Source organism: Nilaparvata lugens, chromosome 12, assembly GCF_014356525.2.
Source record: "Nilaparvata lugens isolate BPH chromosome 12, ASM1435652v1, whole genome shotgun sequence".
Classification (NCBI taxonomy): domain Eukaryota; kingdom Metazoa; phylum Arthropoda; class Insecta; order Hemiptera; family Delphacidae; genus Nilaparvata; species Nilaparvata lugens.
In genome coordinates, this window is record NC_052515.1 from 20,950,861 (window position 1) to 20,972,668 (window position 21,808).

A 21,808-nucleotide genomic window follows, 5' to 3' on the forward strand; every position below is an offset into this window, starting at 1 on the left:
GCTCTGCTCCGCAATCGAACGTCACTCGAGCAGATCGATTGATGATCGACCGGGGAGCTAGAGTGGAACGCGAGAAGAGCTAACATCTCACGTAACGTTCATGATCGGAGCGAGGGCGGAGCGTGTTGGAAGCGCGTATATCTGTACGCACCTTAATAAGGAAGTATAAAGTTAAGCTTTGTGTTCAGAGGTGATCTGGTGATTCCTTAGGTTTAAAACAAGTAGTGAATTATTTTCAAACTCTTTCTACTATTAAAAGCTACAGCAATTCAATTTCTATTACATATCTATATAGTAATATATTTTTCAAAAAAATTACCCTTCTTCAGTCCAATAAGGAATACTTGAAATGATTGTTTAGGGATTTGTTGAATCTTCTTTGAAATTATTTTTCACACATTCTTCTGAAGAGAAGCTTCACAAAATACTCCTCATTACATCACTCTGCTCTGTTTACGTAATGTGAGTACTGCATTGCAAATAGTCATTGCATTCAATTCTACTATACACAAGATATCATGTTACTTGATATTGTTTTATCGCTCCATGAGCTGAAAATAAGTAAAGGATCAAGGTGATGCCTGTTTTTGAAGTGTAGATTGAATATTATTGACAATATGAATGGTGGACCATTATTTCTAATGCTTTTGATAGTTTTCTGCTCTAAGGATCAAAGAATAGTGGAGCGGCGAAGGTAGCTTACAGTGTAGAAAAGAATTGCGTGCATTCAAATGTGTCGGAACGTAATAGAACAGTGAAGGTCGGGTAGAAGAAAGCAGATACATTATTATTTTCAACACTCAGCGACCTTCCCTGCTACCCCCTCTACCTTTGCCACTCCACTCTGTCTTGTGAATTCACCCTAACTGTATCAATTGCATTTTTTAATGAATTTATTTCTCATTGCTGGTGAATCAATAATGATGTCACCATACCAAGGCGAAATGATCTTCATGAAGTAAATAAAATGATCATCAGTTTCATCACCCACGCACAAGTCATGTGTACAATGACTAATGTAATGGAGGTAGGAGTGACCACACCAGACCTTCTAATTTTGTTCGGTTGACAAAAATTTGATAAACCGTAGCATCATTGCAACCTCCAGATAGTTATTCAGTGCGTGAGTTGATATTTTCCTACTTTATATTATTCAATACATCAGTCCAAAAGAAAAGTAATGTATGTTCACCATGGTTCTTGATAAAATTTATTGTATTTTAGGGGACTAATTGTGCTGAATTTGATACTTTTAGCTTCAGTCTTTTGTCGTGAATAGATATAAAACTCAGATCTTAGATGAAACACATTTAAATTTCCGGTATGAAACTCGCCACAGGACTAACTATAATTTTTATGTTCCACAACTGAAACATGGGTCAGAACTGTCAAATTCATTTTACCTGGCTCACATTTTATATAGAAACTTGCCGAATGTAATAAGAGAGGCGGAGGTGTATAGTCTAGCCGTTTACCGAAGGGGTGTGGACAGGTGGCTGTATCACATTGGCTGGGAGGCAGCCAAAGCTCTGCTCCGCTCACGTTATATTCGATAACTATCAGAAAGCAAGAACTATCAAAGGATTTATCATATTGATTTTTTCCCTCTATCAATTCATTACATTACAAAATAAATACACGACGCGAATTCATAGCCTCCTTCATTCCCTGAAATTTATTGGCCTGTACAAAAAATAAAATCAATCCCAAGTTTAGTTAATATTTTTCTTTTTATTTCTTAATTAAGTATTATTTCTTAATTATTATTTCTTAATTAAGTATTATTTCTTATTTTACTATTATTTGAATTTGTATTTAATCCATTATTATATTCTGAAGCTTATCTTTTCTATTGTAGCCTAATTATTTTATGTAGTGACTGCTTGTGCTGTCTATGGAACTCTCCTCCACACGCACACGTTTAGTCTTTGTCGAGGAATTTCGTAATTATTGAGTTTTTCACTGTAAATACTTGAAGGAATAAAGAATATTTGAATTGAACATATTCTTCTAGGTTATTTAGACAAGATCCTCACCCTGTCGTGGTCGACGATGGCATTTACGCAGAAACGAAAACTCAGATTTAAATGAATGATTGTATTTGCAGATTTTCAAGTAACGTGTTTAGTACCATCCCAAGATTGGCCGTTTTTTCGATTGTCGGCCGACACTAACTTATGACAAGTCCACATTTTGGCTCACCCTGGTAACCCAACGTAGGCCAGCGCTGGCAGACCACTCTTCCACACACTGCCGCTTGTCGTCATTGAGCCAAAATGTGGAAGCAACATTAGAAGTAGGTAGTAGGTCCTCACACTTACAGATTCCAGGATAGCTCGGCAGAACTTGAAAGGAAGTTCTCCAATTGGCTGATTATGTGGAATTATTGAGAATCAGCCAATCGGAGAGCTTTCTGTCCTGTCGTCCCGGTAAGTGTGAAAACAACCAATGGCTGATAATCCAGCTGTTGATGTGGTGAGAATTGATTATTGAGTCTGATTATTGATCGACAATGGTAAATGTGTAAACCCTTACAGGGTTTGGTACCATTACAGTACCAAAATAAAACCCTTGGAGAACAATAGAAAAATACAAGTAAAAATTATATGCATAGTTATAATAGTTGAAGAATTGATACTAATCTGAACTTTACTGACAACAAAATATGCTTTATTGAAATGGTAGTTTCCTACCTACAACTGTCCAATATCAGCATTGAGATGTTTCTAGTACGGTATTTAACACACTAAATAAGGTCTTTAACAATGACTCACTCTTCTTTGCCAGTATTAAAGGATTTCTATCTAAATAGATCTACTGAAAACACATTTTTAACAAAAATTAAAGTCTGTTCAAAAATGCTAAATAATTATTTTTTAGCATCTTTTTTATCACTTTTTGCCATGAGTTCTTCAAGATACTTTTCTTCTCGGAGCTGTTTACGTTGCTCTCTGGCTGTTCTCCTCTCTTCTTTTTCCTTCTTTTCCAGCATCTCCTGGAACCGCTCTTCTCTGGGATCAACAGTGTATCCGAAGTGTCTTCTTACCTCTTCTATCAATCGTTCCTTGTTTTGTCGTTCAGCCATCGCTGCCTTCAGTTTATGCTCTCGTTTTGCGTTCAATTCCTTTTTCCACTGTTCTAACTTTTTCATGTTGGCAGCTATCTTTTGCTGTCTTTTAGCGATTGTATCTTCCGCTTCTAGAATAGCGTTTACTTGGCTCTTTACCATTTCTTGAATGGTATGTGGATACTTCAAGCTTTCATACTCACTTCTTTCCTCAATGTCCTTCACTGTAGGCCACATGACCCCCGGTTCTACCCCACTAGCACTGCCATACCTCCCGTACATTCTCCGACGGTATTTCACGGATAAATGAAATTTAGCCTGAGGTTCAGGATACGGTAGTTGATCGTTAACAATATTTCTATGTGGTGCTGTCAAACGCGATACGTTGCGCTTCCTTTCGATCATTTCTTCACGCTCTCGTCTCGCCAGTTCGTGTTCATCTTCCGCAGGTTCTGTAGCAACATTTGCAACCGCTGCATCGTTCGATAGGAGTTTTACACTGCTGCATTGAAAAACACTCAGTATACCTTTAAATTTAGAAACCTTTGATTCAAATAACAATGCCATGTTTGCTTGAGTAAAATTTTTAGAACATAACCTAACAACTAACCTACAATTTTCAAAATGGCGAACTTTATCACTGCTTTCTTGATGATAGAATAGGTCTATTTTGTCAATGACTTGTCAGTTTTGATCAAGCTATAATTTATGAATATATAAAACTTTATAATAAATTCAAATCAATAAAATAGAATTGAAAAATAAATAGCGTATATTCTACATATTTCATAGGAATTATTAGAAAAAAGATAGTGTCAAACTTTCATCCATTTTTTCATTCATTTATTTCCCCTCAATCAGAAAAAAAACAAGAAATTGGATGTTTTCCCAAATTTTTAAGCTAGTGATAAATTGTTTCCAAAACAATATTTTTTATTAACTATTTTATTCTTGTTCAAATGCATGCCGTAAGGTGCTGCTACCTAGTGAGCAACTAGTCAACCAAATCTCATATGGTTTTTTGATAGCGGACGACTCACGTCTGTGATCGCAAGCAGCAGGCTTTTTCGTTTGGTACTTTCGTTTGATGTTCATAGCATGATGTATTGAGTGTCTTGTTCCCAGGTGTTGTGTATGTGAAATGTAAATGTATGCGGCGTTAATTCCTCCAATTTTTGTACTTATAAGGTCACCTCACTTAGAATTTTAAAGTTTGCATGCACTTCATTATCTTTAACCCAAATGTCAACGTGATTTCTTTTAAAATTTGGTTTATAAAACGATACAAAGTTTTGGGATTATTAACCTTGGAGTGAGTAGTTAAAAAGTTTATCAAGTGTTCTCAAATTGCCTACGTCTGGGGCATTTCATTACCAGGGCTTTGTTTTCAAAATAAACCGAAATGCATTTGATAAATTCGTTACCTTAGTGGATTACGGGATTAGTGCATCGCTTATGTTGAAGTGAATTTCTATTGAAGGCCCAAAACCTAATTGCGGGCTCAAGGTTTTCTTAGCAAAATGAAATTACTGAGAAAAACATTGGTTTTATTTTGGATAATAGTGCAGTGTTCGGGCAACAGTGAATTCGAGCAGCATCGAACTGGTAGAAAATTACAATCTAGTGAGAGTGAGAGAAGTGAAAAAAGTACAGGTAGTGATAGTTCGCCAGAAATGTCATCGACTGAAAAATTGTATAGACAATATACAGCGGCTGGATATGTCAGTAGGACCCTCCAAAGGGCTTCATCATCATCTGTTTTAGATGAAGCTCATTCTCATGCTGCAGCAAGGTTGGATCCAGGTGAGTTCTTATTTTAATTACATAAAATTCTACCTAACCTCAACTGACAAAAAGTCAAATTTTCAGAGATAATCTGGACCAAAATAGAAATTCAGCAACAACCATCATTATCCTGAACCATATGCAGGTGTTATTTTTAAGCTATTCGAAATAACTACTTCTTACCTCTATAATTTTCTAATAAGTTATAGTCTGCTCTTCATCCCCAGCTAAACCATTTATAAAGCAACACGTGTCTTTTTATCGGTTTTCAGTGAATAAAATAAGAAAAAAATATCTTCTTCTATTATCGCTTTCTTTCAATATATTGTTAATGTTCAATGTATGAGGTTTTGATACTTGAGTTACCGTAATAAAAATTGGGCAATCTTCAATATAGGCTGGCTTATCTAAGTAAAAGTTTCTAATTACCTAGTTTAATCAAGTTTATAAGTACAGAAAGTCAATATTTGTATCCCAGAATAGAACTATTTTCTTAGATATCTGATAGCTGCAGTATCTTCAACAGCAGGGATCTCAATCCTTCCCAAACAGATCTTATGTGGCCCGAGGAAAGCTAGCTTATTAAAAACTTCATTTTTACTATTAAATATAAGTATTGTAGCCTACCTACTTGCTCACTCGTCACTTCTTTTTCAACGTAAAATTAAATTTAGCTGTAAACCGTCAGATAAGCATAAACAATCAATCCCTATGATGGAAACATCAAAGTTTGATCATAAATAAGCGGAAATTCTAAGTTGTAAACAAATGCAATCTTCTCACTAAAAATATGTTTTCTCTTCAAGCTTTTCAATGATCATATTTATATTTAGTACTCAAATACATAAATTAATAACTTATATATCGACAAGTTCTTCATCAATAAAGTTATCACAATGAAATAGCAATTTGTAAAACTAAGCAAAAAATAATAAAAATCACTATTGGATTAAATGAAATTCATAAAAGTGTTGGGGGGTGACTTTATTCCCACCCCACCTTGCTGGCCCGCCAAGTCTTCCAAAATTTTAGAATGTGGCCATTGAGAGAAAAAGGTTGGAGACCCCTACTCCACAGCGTAATCATCATTCTTCTCTTAAATACCTGATATCAATGGAAGTTCTTCTTTTCATGAGTAGCTAATAAACAATTTATAAATTAAGTAGGCTATTGGAGGTCTGGATCAGAGCGGTCTTGGGAAGTCAGTAGATATCGTTGCCCGCAGATCGCTATCTGGTGTACAGACCTTAAGTTATTTAATTCATAAATGTTAATTTTTTAAATAAGTTTCTTGATTAGCTCTTCATTGTTGCAACTATTTCTAACGGGACCAGTTGACTTTATTTATTAATTTATTACATCGATAGAAAAACTACAGGATATGCTACAGAGGCTTACAGGCTTTCTCCAAAAGAAACCTCATTGAATACAGATTGGTTACACAAAATTGATACGAAAGAAAGAAATAATAATTATAATAGGATGATAATATTAGGTGGTTTTACAAAATTGATATACAAAAAAAAATAAAAATAATAGGATGATAATATTAGGTGGTTTCACAAAAGAAATAAGGTACGAAAGAAATAAGAAAAAATAATAGGATGATAATATTAGGGTGTACACACACTACACAAGCGTAAAATGTCTTATGTAATAACATAGTTGTTTCCAGTATGTGCTCTAATACTGGTCAGGCATTTCCGTTCCATGCAGGTACTAAATTTTTATGAAGGATGGTCGCTGCTAGATCTCTATGATGGTTTGTTATCTCTGATTGTTTCCTTAATTATTGTCTAATGGATGAATTGAATCAGGCATACTTGGATAAATAGAATCATTTTCTGATGTCAGTCTCCCTGAAATAGTGTATCCCATAAGATTAGTTTTTTAAACAGTCTCACTCGAATAAATAAAGAAAGTTAATCCACTGTATTATAAGTTAATGTAATAGTTCACTGTAATTTATCGCCTAATAATCTGCTGTATATTAGGCTAAATGACCTGATTTATTTTATAATCAAGATTACCTAAACATTCTTTTCAACTTCGGTAAAACATTGTCGAACTATTGAAATAATGCAATATGTAGTCAGACGTATTACGACATTAATGCTTAAGGCGATACAATATAATAGCTGTCTGCACTAGAACTGCACAGAATAGAGCCCATAGCTATGACATGTCAGCTGTTGGGCAAAGCCTCATCCAATTACCGAACATTATAATATTATGCAAGACGCCAGCTTATGGAAGGTCAGTGAAGTTGATCGACTTTCATTTCTCGATGCTGCTAAGCTCAACCTCAACTCAACCCAATAACCCTGAATCGTCACTCTGTGTCTTGTTGGAACAATGAGTTCATTGTGTCACACAAAAATGCTTGAACAAATTTGTTCTGCACGAGTTGACTAGATTTTACCATAGAGAAAATATAGGTATCCTACTAGTTATATATTAGTTAGGTATCCTACTAACCTATACTTATTTTATGGCTATACTTTGTAGATTGGATTATGTTTAACTTCATCATTTTTTTTCGTTTTTCGGATTATGCATAGCTTCATCATTTTTTTCATTTTTTGGATTATGCTTAGCTTTATCATTTTTTGGAGTATCTATAGCTTCATCATTTTTCGGATTACGCTTAGCTTCATCATTTTTGTTGGGCTAGTGGTTTCAAATCTCGATTGAGAACTTGTATACTATGATATTTTATCATAATTTTTCGTCCCATGTGACTCGTCAGTCGAATATCATATTATAATTTTCACAAATTTACTGTAAACTTTTTTTTAGTAGAGGACGTGCTCCAAAGTACTGGGACATATCTTCATTTATTTATTTGAATCTTGATCCTTGATCTGTAAAATGGGAATATCTTTCACTCAAGTCATGTTTGATGGTTTATAGTGGTAGAGTAGACATTACTGTCCAAACTTAGCCACGTCAACAAATAAAAAAGTAATTCTATTCTATATTCCATGTCTATCTAGTTACAAACATTTACGATATATAACTGGCGAATATAGTTCCATGGATGTGTATGAGTTGACAACGTCAATAGGAACAACTTAATAGAATTTATCACTTAGCTTGAACTGTTTTACCTGAATGAGTAGACTAGTTTATTTTAATGTCCCCATTTTCTAAGTGTTTTTGTGCATTGTGGAGGAACATTTGAATTTTTCTCTGTGTCTGAGAATGAGAGTTCAAGTACGTTGTAGGAATGTGAATCAGTTGTAGATTTGAGTAGAGAGACCTTAAGTACGAGAGACTTTAAGTATCAAATTATTAGATTATTCCATGCTGATGTTCGTATTATATTTTCTGTTAATCCAAAAGTAAGTAAACGAAAAGTACGAATGAATCTTCATTTGAGTTTGAAATTGGAAGTTTCATATAATTATGTAGTAGGAATGTGAATTAGTTATAGATTTGAATAGGGAGACCTTAATTGATACTTCAAGTATCAAATTAACTATCATGCTAACGTTTATATATTTCCATAGCTTATGTGTAGGGGGAAGTGATTTAGGACATTAGACGGATTAGTGATGGAAAATTTGAAACTTTCGAATGAAGAAAGCACTGTAGAAATGTTGCTTCAAAACACACCTACGCAAATCTGCATCCTTCAAAAAGAGAAATTGGAATTTCCTCTCAAACTGTGAGTGACATCTAGGTAAATTTCGATGAGAGACATCCCCTAGAATAGTATATAGACACAATCTATATAGTATATATACACTAGTAGTTCTGTGAACAGTAGACCTCGCGCTCAGTAAGTTACAGTGAACTGTTGTTATGTTTTCTCAAAAATTAATAAATAATTTATCAATTTAAAATGTCTAGGAAAAATCCTAAATAAACAAACATAGAGCTTTCTGTCCTATCGTACCGTGACGTGTCGTCCCGGAATGTGAGTGTGATCAGGTCTGACTGCAACTACTGTCTATAACGTTGATGGAAAGATACATTTTCAAGATGTTCGATGTTTTTGAACGGGTGGTATTATAGTCAACTGTCTACTAACTTTGATTGAAAGATACATTTTCAAGATGTTCGATGTTTTTGAACGGGTAGTATTATAGTCCACTAAACAGCTGATTTATGATGAATAATTCTATATTCTGATTTTTACTCTAATATTGGCGTATGAAGGAGGCTCCTTTTTCCTTTTATATTATCCTTGAAATGCAAAATTTCCAAAAACCTTGTATATACGTCGACGCGCAATTTAAAACGGAACATACCTGTCAAATTTCATGGAAATCTATTACCGCGTTTCGCCGTAAATGCGCAACATTTAAACATTAAGAGAAATGCCAAACCGTCGACTTGAATCTGAGACCTCACTTCGCTCGGTCAACTATTCTTGAGACATTCCGCCCCTGAAGAGGTGACTCAGCATTGATCGAGAATCAACTCTCAAATCACTAATTGTCGATCAAATATCGACGAGGAGACTTATCGTAATATAAATCACTGATTTCTGTTGATTTTCACTTCCAAATTGATCAGTCTTTGGCTGGTTTTGGAAAGTAAATTTTCAACTTGAGCTGTGTGAACCAACCTCTTGTGAATTGTGATCGATCTGAATTTCAAACATAGCCTAATATACCGCCGTGCGACATGCGACTTCACTCAATCTCACGATCTACATCCAAACTTCTAAGTTATCTCAACCTCTGGTGTCTCAAGTTGTCTGTAAACATTTCAGTGTGCGCTTCTTGATAATCTCAGCTTGATGTCAATTCCATCCAGATTTGGACTTGGAAAAGCTAACCTTAAACGATTACTATCTTATATACATATATCTATGGCTTGATCACTTGAATCTCGCTTGGTGTATTCACGTTCTTTCTTTCTCTCTCACACTTTCTTTGTCCTCTCCTTAGTTTCTATTCATTCTTATTCGATATTTTCTTTCTCTCACATTCACACAATGTGCCAAACATCTAAATAAGGCGTCGCATTGATCTTTCAAACAGCTGAGAGTCCTACTGAGTTAGATATTGTCTTTTACAGTGAATCTCTTTCTGTATTTTCATCTCTCCTTACCATCGTTCTTGTTTTTTCACCTTTGTTTTGAAGAGAGATAAAAGAAAATGGGGGGGGGGAGGTGATCTATGATGCTAGTTCAAATTCATTTGTGTATTTACAGTCAAGTATTTTATACCCCGAGTATTCTGTCGTACAAATCCAGCATTGTTTCTATGTGAAGTGGGTTTTTCAAGTTTTTTTTCTTGGTCCGTACTAGAATGATTGGATATGATTCAGTTCAACTTTTACTGGAGTTCCTGTATCCCAAAATCCCAATTTCCACTAGAAACATGCAATTCTGTAATATAGGGAAAAGTCTGCCTTGCATTGAACTTGGAGATATCATGTGGTTATGTATTGTGTACGAGACCTTCCTCCCATATTATAACGGTTGATATTTTATAAATTATTATGTCCCTCAAATTGTTTTCTATGTGAGATCAAACTCACTATAAGCTTCAAGATTATCTCTATACGTTGTAAAATATTACGATACGGTACACATGTTGAGTATTGTATTTCCAGATAGGTTTGGATTTCTGAATAAAAGTTTTATTGGTTGATTGATTCATTTTTTTATCATAGGGTGGGTGTCGGTTGGACGTCCGATAGTTTTTGTATAATTTTTTTATCGTTGTGTCTAATAGACGTGCAATTAAAACACATTCTATTTTTTATATTGGCTAATTAATATTTGACTATCAACCCATTTAAAATTTGCAAAAATGTGGGTGAAGTTCAAAAAGAAAAAAAAAGAACGAACTCCTTCCCTCAGTCCTCAATAATAAGCTCTAAAGATTTGAATAATCTTAGAGGAAACAGTAACATCATTCTTTTGGAATTGTTATTTAGAAACTGAAGACACAAAAGAAAATATATTATGATCTATTGATTTTTCATTTGCTACATAATACACTTGTATTTCAGTAAGACTGGTTCAACAGAGAATAAGTTAACTGAAATGCGTTACCTTGTATGTCGATAATATTGATTTCCTCTCAAGTAGGTCAAAGTGTTGCGAATTTAATGCAAGAAAACTGGTTAGTGTCAAAAAAGTTCGATGCCGTATTTCGTTTCAAACTGTTGATCAGAAAGAAAGATTAAAGTTCATTCTTTCAACTACATAGTTTTTAAGATCCAATTAGAATGAAAAATAATTTTTAGGCTTTTCAAATTGATAATTATAATAATGATGATCATGATCATCATTTTATTCGTTCACTATCATTTTTCCACTATCATTTTATTATCGCTATCATTTATTTACAAATATGAATTACATTAATCTTTTCAATTTATACATTTTGAAGGAATGTTCAAAGCATAGCTATAAAACTGAGTGGAAAATGAATTAAAAAGTTAAAAATACAAAAGAGAATAAAATTTGTAAGCTATTCATTTATGTAAAATACGCGTAAACCAGATATCATTACTACAACAAACATTTAAATTTGTAGTTTTTCTTAAGAAACTGAAAAACACTCTACTTCTCCACTATTAATAAAGTAATTAAAATTCATGGATTTTTTGCCTGGTGTTTGTAGACTTAATGCCTCATTGACGTCATTGCTCAGGCTTACTTTAAAAGGGATTTAAATTTATCCGCAACTTGAATTAAGAGACACTTTTTAAATTTGTTTAGGTAACGTGTTTCAGTAGCCGGTTGCAGCTATCAGCAATAGTTTAGGCCAAGTTCATTGGTCTAAGTATTATAACATGTTCGAGATAAGGTGTTCAATTGTTCTCATAATACTGAGATTCACTTCAATCTGTCAGCATATCTTATGAATAACACCAATGTCCCCTATTCTAACTATACTGGCACTTTTTACTATAGCTGCTTGCGTCACTGTCTGCTCCGCCATGTTGGTTTTTTGTATTCATTTTGTCTTATTTTAATTTATTGTGTCTTAAAGTAGGACAAGTAGTTAAAAATGGGAAAACGTCAGTCCATGGAAATTCCAAATTTAAAGTGATTTTTGAAACGTAAATATAATTTCCAGATATTTCAAAGTATAAATTTAATTTAGTATATTTTTTGTGCAGTTGAAGCAAAGCTTATCTATGCCAACGTGAAATAATAACAGTAACTTCAAATAATTGTGGTAGTCACGACAGTCAATTGAAGCTCTTTTCGAATAGAATGAATTGTTTACAGTATTTAATTTTTTACAAGTCATCTATGAGAAGGATACTTTCAGTAAAATTCATATTGTGTTTTAGATATTTTCCAAATACTGATCAATTACATACATTTCAAATTATCAAATGAATCCAATTTTCTGATATTGTGATTCAACTAGTTGCACCACTATTCCCATTCCAAAAGAAATTACTCTTCAATGCATTGTTGCGTATAAGTTTTTGTAGAATTTCAAAAATTTATTCCACTATTTTGATGGATAAGTATTGAAGCTTTGAACTTGAGATGATTAGCGGCTTCGTACAATAAGCCTGCTCTTTTTATAATTATTTGTGCTTAAATAAGTATCTAATCATGGAATTTGTTCCAAATGAAATTATCACGTTCTGTTAGTTTTTGTAGAATTTCAAAATTTTATTCCACTATTTTGATGGATAAGTATCGATGCTTTGAACTTGAGATGATTAGCGGCTTCGTACAATAAGCCTGCTATTTTTATAATTATTTGTGCTTAAATAAGTATCTAATCATGGAATTCGTTCCGAATGAAATTATCACGTTCCGTTAGTATATTCATATGGTTCTATCTATCGCTAGTTGATATTTAAATTGGACTGTATCAATCCATGAATCTTATTTGTAACTCAATTTTTTGTTATTTATTAAATAGTTTTCCTAATTGTTGATGAGTTTTGAATAGTTCTACGTCTCGTTTATTTCATCAGAGACTGTTCAGAAACTTTCAATAAATCTCAAGAATAAACTGTAAACAAACTACTCATCAAGTTCGACATCTATTTACTTGTAAATTTAGTGCTGATTATTACGCTGGTAGATTTTGTTGATGACAGTGAACATATTGGTTACTAAATCAGAATGTCTGTAGTATTGGTTTGATCTCTTATCAGTGATGAGCTCAGCCTTGGCCTTTCTCGTAATTAAATTTGTTTTTGCAACAATAAAAACGTGAAATTGGCGATTGCTTGTATCATCAGAAAATTTGAAAAGTTGATGTCGAGGAACTTGGGAATGTTTTTTGGTTGAATGAATATGACTTGAAACAAATGTTATCTAAAACTGAAATTTTAAATTCTCTCTAATCTTGAAAGAAAAAATGATTTGTGTTTGAAAAAACACAAATGATTCTCTCTAATTTGAAAAACACGTTTCATTTCTAGAATCGTTGGAATATTCATTGATAGAATATTGCTAGTAATTGCAATCTAAATATTCTTATCTGAGGCTTCACTATACAGTAATTAGTAGTAACTTTATTTTGAACGTATGCATTTCCTGATTTTGGTTAATAACATCAAGGACTGAAAAGTGATGGACATTAATTTTGGAAGGTGCCATTTATAGAGCCTAAAAACAGTTATTAAAGCTGGTTAATTGTTTGATGCTATCACGTCACATATAATTAGAATCAATTTTAAACTCAAATTAGTTGAACAGTGACAGGTTGAGTTGGAATTAATTTCGCTCATATTCTCTAGGAGGAGACTGCTATTTAAGTCCAGTGTGAACTTTCACTAATTTATTTTTAGCCGGTTTTCAGCCAGAATAAGCACCTTCTGTCCAAAAATAATAATCATTCATTTAGTAAATAGTGATTCATCATGGCGGTGCTGATGTTTGTGGAAATGCCAGCTCCATGTGTTGAGTAAACTGTCAAAGAGTCGAGAGCCGTGGAAAATTTTATGATCTCCAATTCTAAATGAGAGCATGGCGATTTATTGTTTTGTTTTGTTCGTAGTAAATTTCTGAACTTACGGAAACTGTGACTTCAAATTTGAATTACTTTCGTGAATTTCAATACAAACTACCGGTCTTAACATAATGTTATCTATTTTTGGATTGCTGAGAATGATTCCGACTTGAGTTCTAGGCTTGTGCATGTATTATGGATGACGATGAGGTTTGCATGAGAATAGTGTTTTAGTTCAGTTTCGAACTCCTGGGAGTGATTTTGAAGCTCATAACGGTCCGTGTGGAGCTGATCCCAAGCAGTCACCCTTCCAACGGGAGTACCGAGGGTACGTTACTTATCTATTTTGACGATTGGGTGTCAGTCTAACCACTTCTTCAGTCAGTGGTTGAGTCGAGTATAGAGTTTAAGTTCAGTTTCGAACTCCTGGGAGTGATTTTGAAGCTCATAACTGTCCGTGTGGAGCTGATCCCAAGCAGTCACCCTTCCAAAGGGAGTACTGAGGGTACGTCACTTATCTAATCTGACGATTGGATGTCAGTCTAAGCTTTGAGTCAACCACTCCTAATTTCTTGACTGGTAAAATATTGAAAAACTGATTGATTTTAATAAAAAAAAACAATGCCCTATGTCCTTGTCCTATTTAAATTTAAATCTCAATAACTGAGATTAACTATGATGAGTGGTCGATATTCTGTTTGGTACTCAGGTAAAATTAATATTGAAAAACTGATTGAATTCAAGAAAACCCCTGTCCTGCAAAAAAATGTGAATCCCAACCACTGAGATTAGGTATGATGAGCGATCGGTACTCTGATTGGACGGGTGGCCGCTTGTTGGCTAACCACCAACTCGGTCTACTAATGAAAGTCTATTTAAAAAATACTCATATATAGATTTGAAATTTCATTCCTGAAAGATACTAGTTATTGTTTACTAAAATATTAGCGTTTTACCAGTGTTTATGCCTGGTTTTCACGTTTCCGGTTAATGGTTGGATATTCTGGTTACTGGAGGGTCGAAGCAGGTTACCGGAAGCATGTAACTTGAACTGTGTGTACACTTACTTGAACAGGTACTGGATCAGATGAGTATCAACATGGTTAAAGTATAGGCATAGATAGAGAAAAGATAGCACAAGTACTTGTGCTTTCTTTTCTATATGGTACAGGTCTATGTTGACATGGTTCATGGTTCCAGTAACTTGTCTTCAGTAGGTTTAACAAACTAGAACATCTATTGGAGTATTTGAATCGTGAAAACTATTACAAGTACCTTTTCACTTAAGTCACATTCACACCATTTCTAGTGGTTGGTATAGTTGACTAGCGCTATTGGAATATACAATCTAAATGAGATCTAATCAATAGTCACTATTAACCATAATTTTCTTGGAATAGGTTGTAGAGTCAGTTTCCTCTTGCCTCATCTGACTCTTCTATCTAGAATGATAACGTTAGTTCAGTAGCAATGCACGATGATGGAGAAGAAGAAGAAGAAGAAAGAGGAAAAAAGAAGATGCGAAATTAGTTGAGCTCACGTGACTTGCAACTCTGTCACGGATCAGTGAAGAAGTGATCTACAATCACTGTGATATATGGTGGGGGGAGGGGTGATCACTATACCGAGAAGCGAGAATAGATTCTTGTGAAGTGTGGAAGGGGGTCCAAGCAAAGCTGTACATTTCCTTACTTACTGTGAGAAAGAAACTCTACTGGAAAATTGAAAAGATTCTTGTGAAGAGTGAATTAAAGAGCTTGTTTCAAGCTACTGTACTTGTTCTTTCTAAGCACTTACTTATATAACATTCAGAGATAGAATATTTAATATTCATATTTGACGGATTTTTTTTCTGTAAAGAGTTGAAGATCTTATAGCATTCAAGACTTGAAGCATAACCCCTCCTTTATTTTTATGGAGCTGCCATAGCCGAGTGAATTCATTCTGATTTGGTAATCCAAAGATCCCTAAATCTTTGATATCCCTGTCTGTAGATATCCCAAGAAATTTCTGGGACAGTTCCCGTGTTTCGGTTACACACGTGATATGCCCTGAAATTGATCAGGTGCGACTTGAGAACTCTCACACAAGAGTACTTTCCAGTCAGGTCAAATATAATATTATAATTTAGTAATTGGCATAGTGGTTTGATTGTAGAGATATTAAAAGTTCCATGGTTGTGATAGCATAGAGATACCATAGTTCTTCTACAGTCTACACAGATAAACTATAGTTAAAATTGTTCTTCTATGATAATAAGTAATCGGCTCAGAGATACAATGTGATTGAAGAAGATAGATTAATTGATAAATCACCCTGAAGAAGATTGATTGATTAATAAATCACCCATGTAATTTGTATGGCAACGCCAGACACTTGTTTCAAAAAAGAGTCATGTGGCTATTTCATGATTGATGGATTGAATCACAGGATGAGGAAATGCTGGAAATGAGGACAATTAAGTCATTTCATGATGATTTTTGCTGATTAGTTGGTATTTTTGTTTGGTTGTGTGTTGGTCAATTTCAGTGATAGACTGCTGCAATAGGGAAAACCAAGTTTGTAATTATTATTGTGTGGATTGTTGAGTGATGATTTTGATTATCTGTTTAATTTGTGAAGTTTCTTATAGATGCATGTATTGAAACAGGGAAAATTTTTATTTTCTTTGAGGTTTTTCTACTGAATGCAGTACTTGAAACAGGTAAATTAGCTGTAAAAAGATATTTCAAGTTTTGCATTTTCTTTTGAAATTAATCTGCCTTAAGGCTCATTTAATCAGCCAAATGAAGATCCATCAAAGAATAAACTAACTCTCTGGGTTTCATGTCTTGATGAAGTGAGAGAGTAGTACAATAATAAGTGGGAGAGTAATTATAATTACTGTATTGCCTTGTGGTGTTTCGTTGCAGTGTAAATTGATGAAGGTAATAAAATTCGTTTGGGATTCTCAATGTCACTGTCAAAGTAATGAGTTGTCTGATGTATGTCTTGTTTGAATTTCTATAGTCAGATTTACTTCAAACTGTTTGTTTAAATGGTAAGTTTTTATTTTGTTTCTATAGAATGCTGACAGTGTGTAATGAATGTCACTCTAGTGTCGTGATTGTTGTAGGTAGAGGGATGAGGGAATGTTTAATGTTAGATATCGTGCTGTTGCACTATTGATGTTTTCATATTTCGATTCGATGTTTTCATCAATAATGGCTATTTCGTGATGCTACTGTTGATATAGTCTGTTGTTCTATGAAATCACACGTGTGAGTGTAATTAATCACAATGGTTATCAATGCATTGATTTCAGATATTATAGAAGGTTACCTATGGTAGATGTGGTTCTGATAGCTAATACAAAGTGTAGTATCCTATTATATTAAGCGAGCAATTTCTGTATATATTTATATATTGGTTATTATATGGTTATTTATGTCCAACGGATCTCGAAAACGGCTCTAACGATTTTGATGAAATTTGCAATATAGTAGGTTTATGATATAAAAATTCGATTGCACTATGTCTCATCACCAGGAAAACTCGCTGAACGACATTAAAAGGATAATTCATCCTTGGAAAAACAGCTGAGACTTTCGTCGTCTGTGGATAATGGAAGTGAGTGAGCGAGTGCGTCTGTGGAAAATCAAAATATCTCATCCCCGAAATTCATTAGCTGACGTATAGTCAGCTGTAAAATATAAACACGACCTAAAAGATGAAGAAACCTTGAGGGTTTGAAAGGTAAAATTATTCATAATTAATCATAATTCACAGTTCCAAGTGATTAGTGTTATTTTGTCAATTAAAATTCGAACATTTCTGTTTTCAAATATTTGTACTGAAAATTGGACTTGAATTCGAAAGTGTATGGAACATAACCTACTTTTTGGACTATAGTGTATAAATCTAAATTCGAGGAAGATACAGTTTTGGGCTGTGCCTGTTGGTCCTTCCCCAATCAATTGAAAGAATTGTGTTCTGTGTATCAATAAATGAATAAATATATACTATGCTTTTATGCTTTTGTACTCCAGAGCGAAGCTCGGTGCCCCGATATTCTGTTCTTATCAGCTCATTATCTGATACGCCGCACATTGTGTGGCCAGTATATTAAACTGTTTTTTGGAAATGGATGGAGTGTTAGGGGCTTGCCAAATGTATATTTGAATAGGTAGGATGAGCTTGACAACTCAACAATTTTAGTTTTGAGAATGAAAAATTCTTTATTAGGATTTTAAGAATTTGTTGCATAGAAACCTACTTACAACTACAGGTCATTCCACAGGAACAATGTGTTTCAAGCCAAGTATTCCTTTTTTCAAAAAGGGTTTATCATTCAATTTCAATTTTTTTATCTGCATATATATATTTCATCAATTCGAGTATAGACATGCACTATTTATTACGAGAACACCTTCGAATATTTACATAGACTCTAAGATTAGTAGAAAAACTAAACTAGAAATAAAAACCGGGACAAACAGTTTTCTTCTATATCGACGTATGAATCTCGAGGTTTCTGCTCAAACTACTGTTGCAAGGACAATTCATTTAGATACATTTGTTGAAAGTGGACTCGCTTACAATTTTTGCACATTTTTTTTCTCTTTTTTCCTACTTTCTTCTCCAATACTTCCCTTTCTCTTCTCCTCGTCACCCTTCTTTCCTTACTTTTAGACCCTCTACCTATCTATTACATGGGAAACCATAGTTGGCTAGGTATTTTTCCTCCTTTCTTTGAAATGAAATGAAAAATTCTTTATTAGGCGGAGTTAGGATTTTCTTTCTTTTCAGCACACCCCGCCATGAAGCCTGTTTTTGTATTTCATTGGAAATTTATTTTTGATTGTGATTTTTTTGTGTTTTGATTGGAATATAAATTAATTGATTGATTGATTTTAAAGTCAAAGTTTTACGAGACCTCTAAATTCTCAGGTAATAGGCCCAAATCATATAAGTCAGGTCGAATCTCCATAAAATTGAATCTAATTGCCAACCTTTGAAAGTAGCAGCTCATTAGTGCATTAACTACTGTGCTAGTGTGTGTCAATATAATTGTTATAGCTTTTCTATGAGTGAAAAATATTCAGGATGCCATTAAGATGTGTGTACATTGAGTGTATTGCTAATTACTCAACTTCACATACCGTTTATTTATTTTTAATTATGTATATAGAAGACCGGTGTTCGCTTTGGACCATCTCCAATATTTCTATCTCGTTTTGATTCACTTCTTACTCTTCCTCCTCCTCCTCTTCAACCCTCTCCTTTTCGTTCGCTCTCTTTCTTGCCCCTGAGAGTGGCCTAATAGTCGTTAACATTTTGAGTTCCACTATCATCCGTTGATGACTCATAGTTTTGTCTCATAGTTTCAGTTGATGACAGAAATTTCAGCTGTGGACATTTTGCTTTCTTCCGTCTATTCCATACTCTCGTGGCACTTTTAGGCCTGGTGCTTATGTAAACTTGAGCTTTGGTGACACAGTACAAATATGTCAGTTTTGAATTTGTATAATATTTCCTCAGTTCTTCAATTCCTGCTGCAATATTCTTATTTAAAATGATCGAAATGACATCGAAATCATAGAAATCTATGGTGAGATTCATGTACTCGTATATCATAATGTCTCTAATGTCTCTTGAATATCACATAAACACTACAACTATAGCACTCATGTAACACTCTACCAAACTTCACATATCATTTATGAATGTAATCTTCATATAATTTTCAAAAGATTTCCTATAAAGTTTATGAATGAGACAGGAATGACATCTATCGAATTGTTTGCCGAATCCATGGGGATAACACGCTTTACATATATGTACATTAACATTACATTTAATCGTCTGAGACAACTTTGTAAGAATGGAAACATTGGAAATGAATTTCCTATCAATTGTATTAGAGAAAACTGTGATATAAATGAGAGGAATATGACTCCAATTACTTCGATAACTCTTTTCCTTAGATCACCTCTCATTCCAAATGTATTTATTATCAAATCTTAAATCCGTGTATCCTCTGTAAATTGTCTGAGACGATTTCGTAAGAATGAAAAAATGGAAAATATATTCCCTATCCATTAAAACAATTTGAGAAATATTTGATTTAAATAATGATAGGAATATGGACCCCAATTACTTTAACTACTCTTTTCCTTAAACCATCTCTCATTTCAAATGTATTTTTCAATCTTAAATCCATGTATCCTCTGTAAATTGTCTTTTAAATGTCTGAGACGATTTTGTAAGAATGAAAAACTGGGAAATGAATTCCTATCAATTAGAATAATTTGAGAAAAACTGTTATTTATTTTAATAATGTGAAGAATATGGACTCCAATTCCTTCTGCAAGTCTTTTCCTCAGACCACCTCCATTTAAAATGTATTGTTCATTCTTAAATTCATGTTTCTATGGAGAGTACTACTATACAGGCTGATTAAGCAGCTCCTCCTTAGGAGCGAAATGCATTCCTCGTTCCTCAACCAAAAAATAAGTGATTTTAAATATTTACTACAGTGTCTAAATCTAAACTACAGCAGAGTTAGTAATATATTCTTATCACAAAAAGAATCTCATAGATCTCAAGATCTCGTAACAAGAATATTTCGTTCAAACAATGATAATCTGTATCACAGTTCTTTTAACAACTTGTTTTCTCAGATCACTGTCTTCTTGAAAAACACAGTTTTATTTTGTCACATCCACATTTATCAGACATTAATACAGGACTGCAGTTTTCAAAATCATGGAACAATTTCAATTCAATATCAATTCTCATTCAACAAATTTTATCAAGACTGTCTTCTTGATTCAAATGTGGGTTTCAATCTCCAATTCATGTACCCACACTTCACGTAACGTATAAATAAAATTTTCTTAATAAAAGTCGAAGATTTCGTGAGAACGAATAAATTCTCTGAAAACTGAAAGACTCAAATTAAATTTTGGCTCAAACAATGATAACAATCGGTATTTTTCACACAGTAAATATTTTTGAATGACAGGCAGAGTGGCTGCTAATTCTAACAATACATAATTTCAAATATAGGTAAGCAAATATACATTTTCCATGTGTGAATCTCGGAAATATAGATATAGATTACGTTCACCATTTGTAACTAATGATTAGGTTGTGTACACTCTTAAGCTATAGAAGTACCTATATAAATATAGTTATGGAATCTACAGTGGAAACCTTTTCTTTGATGTTGTTGAGCCAACCGGTCTCATTGGAGAGAATCTTCTTCGTTAATAAATTAGCTGACACAATGGACTAGTGAAGTTTGGTACATCCGCTGTTGACTGTTTTATTGAGAGTAGTTGAAGAAATTGCTGAAAACCGGATTGACTGGATTAGATTTTTTCAAAATTACTAGGTGCTTGTTGAAATTGTAGAGTAGAGGTTCTTTGAGAGAGGATTATGTGGGAGATGTTTGTGTTGTAGAACCTGGGTATTACGAACCCCGATAACTTTATACCCCGATGGTGTATAAACCTTAAACGTACTCAAGTCTAAGACCCGTATGCAGATACTCAGTTTAAACGGTGAATAATGTCAGCTGTTCGTTTAAACCCCGTATGAAACACATTATGATAGATGCAACCATATCTACAAGTAAACGTGGTTTAGCGTTATATATATTAATATTATCGAGTGACCTGACTGGCTCAGGTCTGGTGTCAGAGTTTTCAGGTCGCAACTGATCAATTTCAGGGCCTCTGACATGATCTAAAGACTGCTTTTTAGGCAGCCGGGACCGACGGCATAACGTGTCCATCCGAAACACGGGAGTGGCCCGAGAAAATATCTTGCCCGGGCCGGTATTTGAACCCGGGCCTCTGAATCATGAAGCCAGCATCTGATCCACTCGACTACGGCCACTCCAGCGTTAAATGTAGTGTTAGAATATGGCTAGGTGTGACTATATTTATATGATGTTAGAGTTATAAAGAACACAGCGATACAATGAATGGATTTCTGGGTCTCTTGAGATTCTTTATATCGTTTTTTATTCTATTTTGTATGTTTTGGAAATGTTGAAGAGTTATATGAGAGT

At 33.9% G+C, this 21,808-nt stretch overlaps 2 protein-coding genes across 2 annotated transcripts in view; one reads left to right on the plus strand and one right to left on the minus strand.

Moving 5' to 3' along the window:
* Positions 1–1,763: 1,763 nt before the first annotated feature.
* LOC111054022 (growth arrest and DNA damage-inducible proteins-interacting protein 1) lies at positions 1,764–3,714 on the minus strand. Its single transcript, XM_039439118.1, has one exon. It carries the CDS (start codon positions 3,632–3,634, stop codon positions 2,870–2,872), a length of 765 nt encoding a protein of 254 aa, XP_039295052.1. The 5' UTR covers positions 3,635–3,714; the 3' UTR covers positions 1,764–2,869.
* A 389-nt stretch (positions 3,715–4,103) lies between these two features.
* The window catches only part of LOC111054020 (stromal interaction molecule homolog), a 70,732-nt gene continuing 53,027 nt past the window's right edge, over positions 4,104–21,808 (plus strand). Inside the window, exon 1 of the mRNA XM_039439483.1 lies at positions 4,104–4,870. Within this exon, the coding sequence (XP_039295417.1) occupies positions 4,588–4,870 (283 nt within the window). The 5' untranslated portion in view covers positions 4,104–4,587. The remainder of the gene's footprint in view (positions 4,871–21,808) is intronic.

Bases quoted from the DNA above. Each gene is read 5' to 3' on its own strand.
- LOC111054022 (XM_039439118.1), bottom strand. From the start codon at position 3,634: ATGGCATTGTTATTTGAATCAAAGGTTTCTAAATTTAAAGGTATACTG.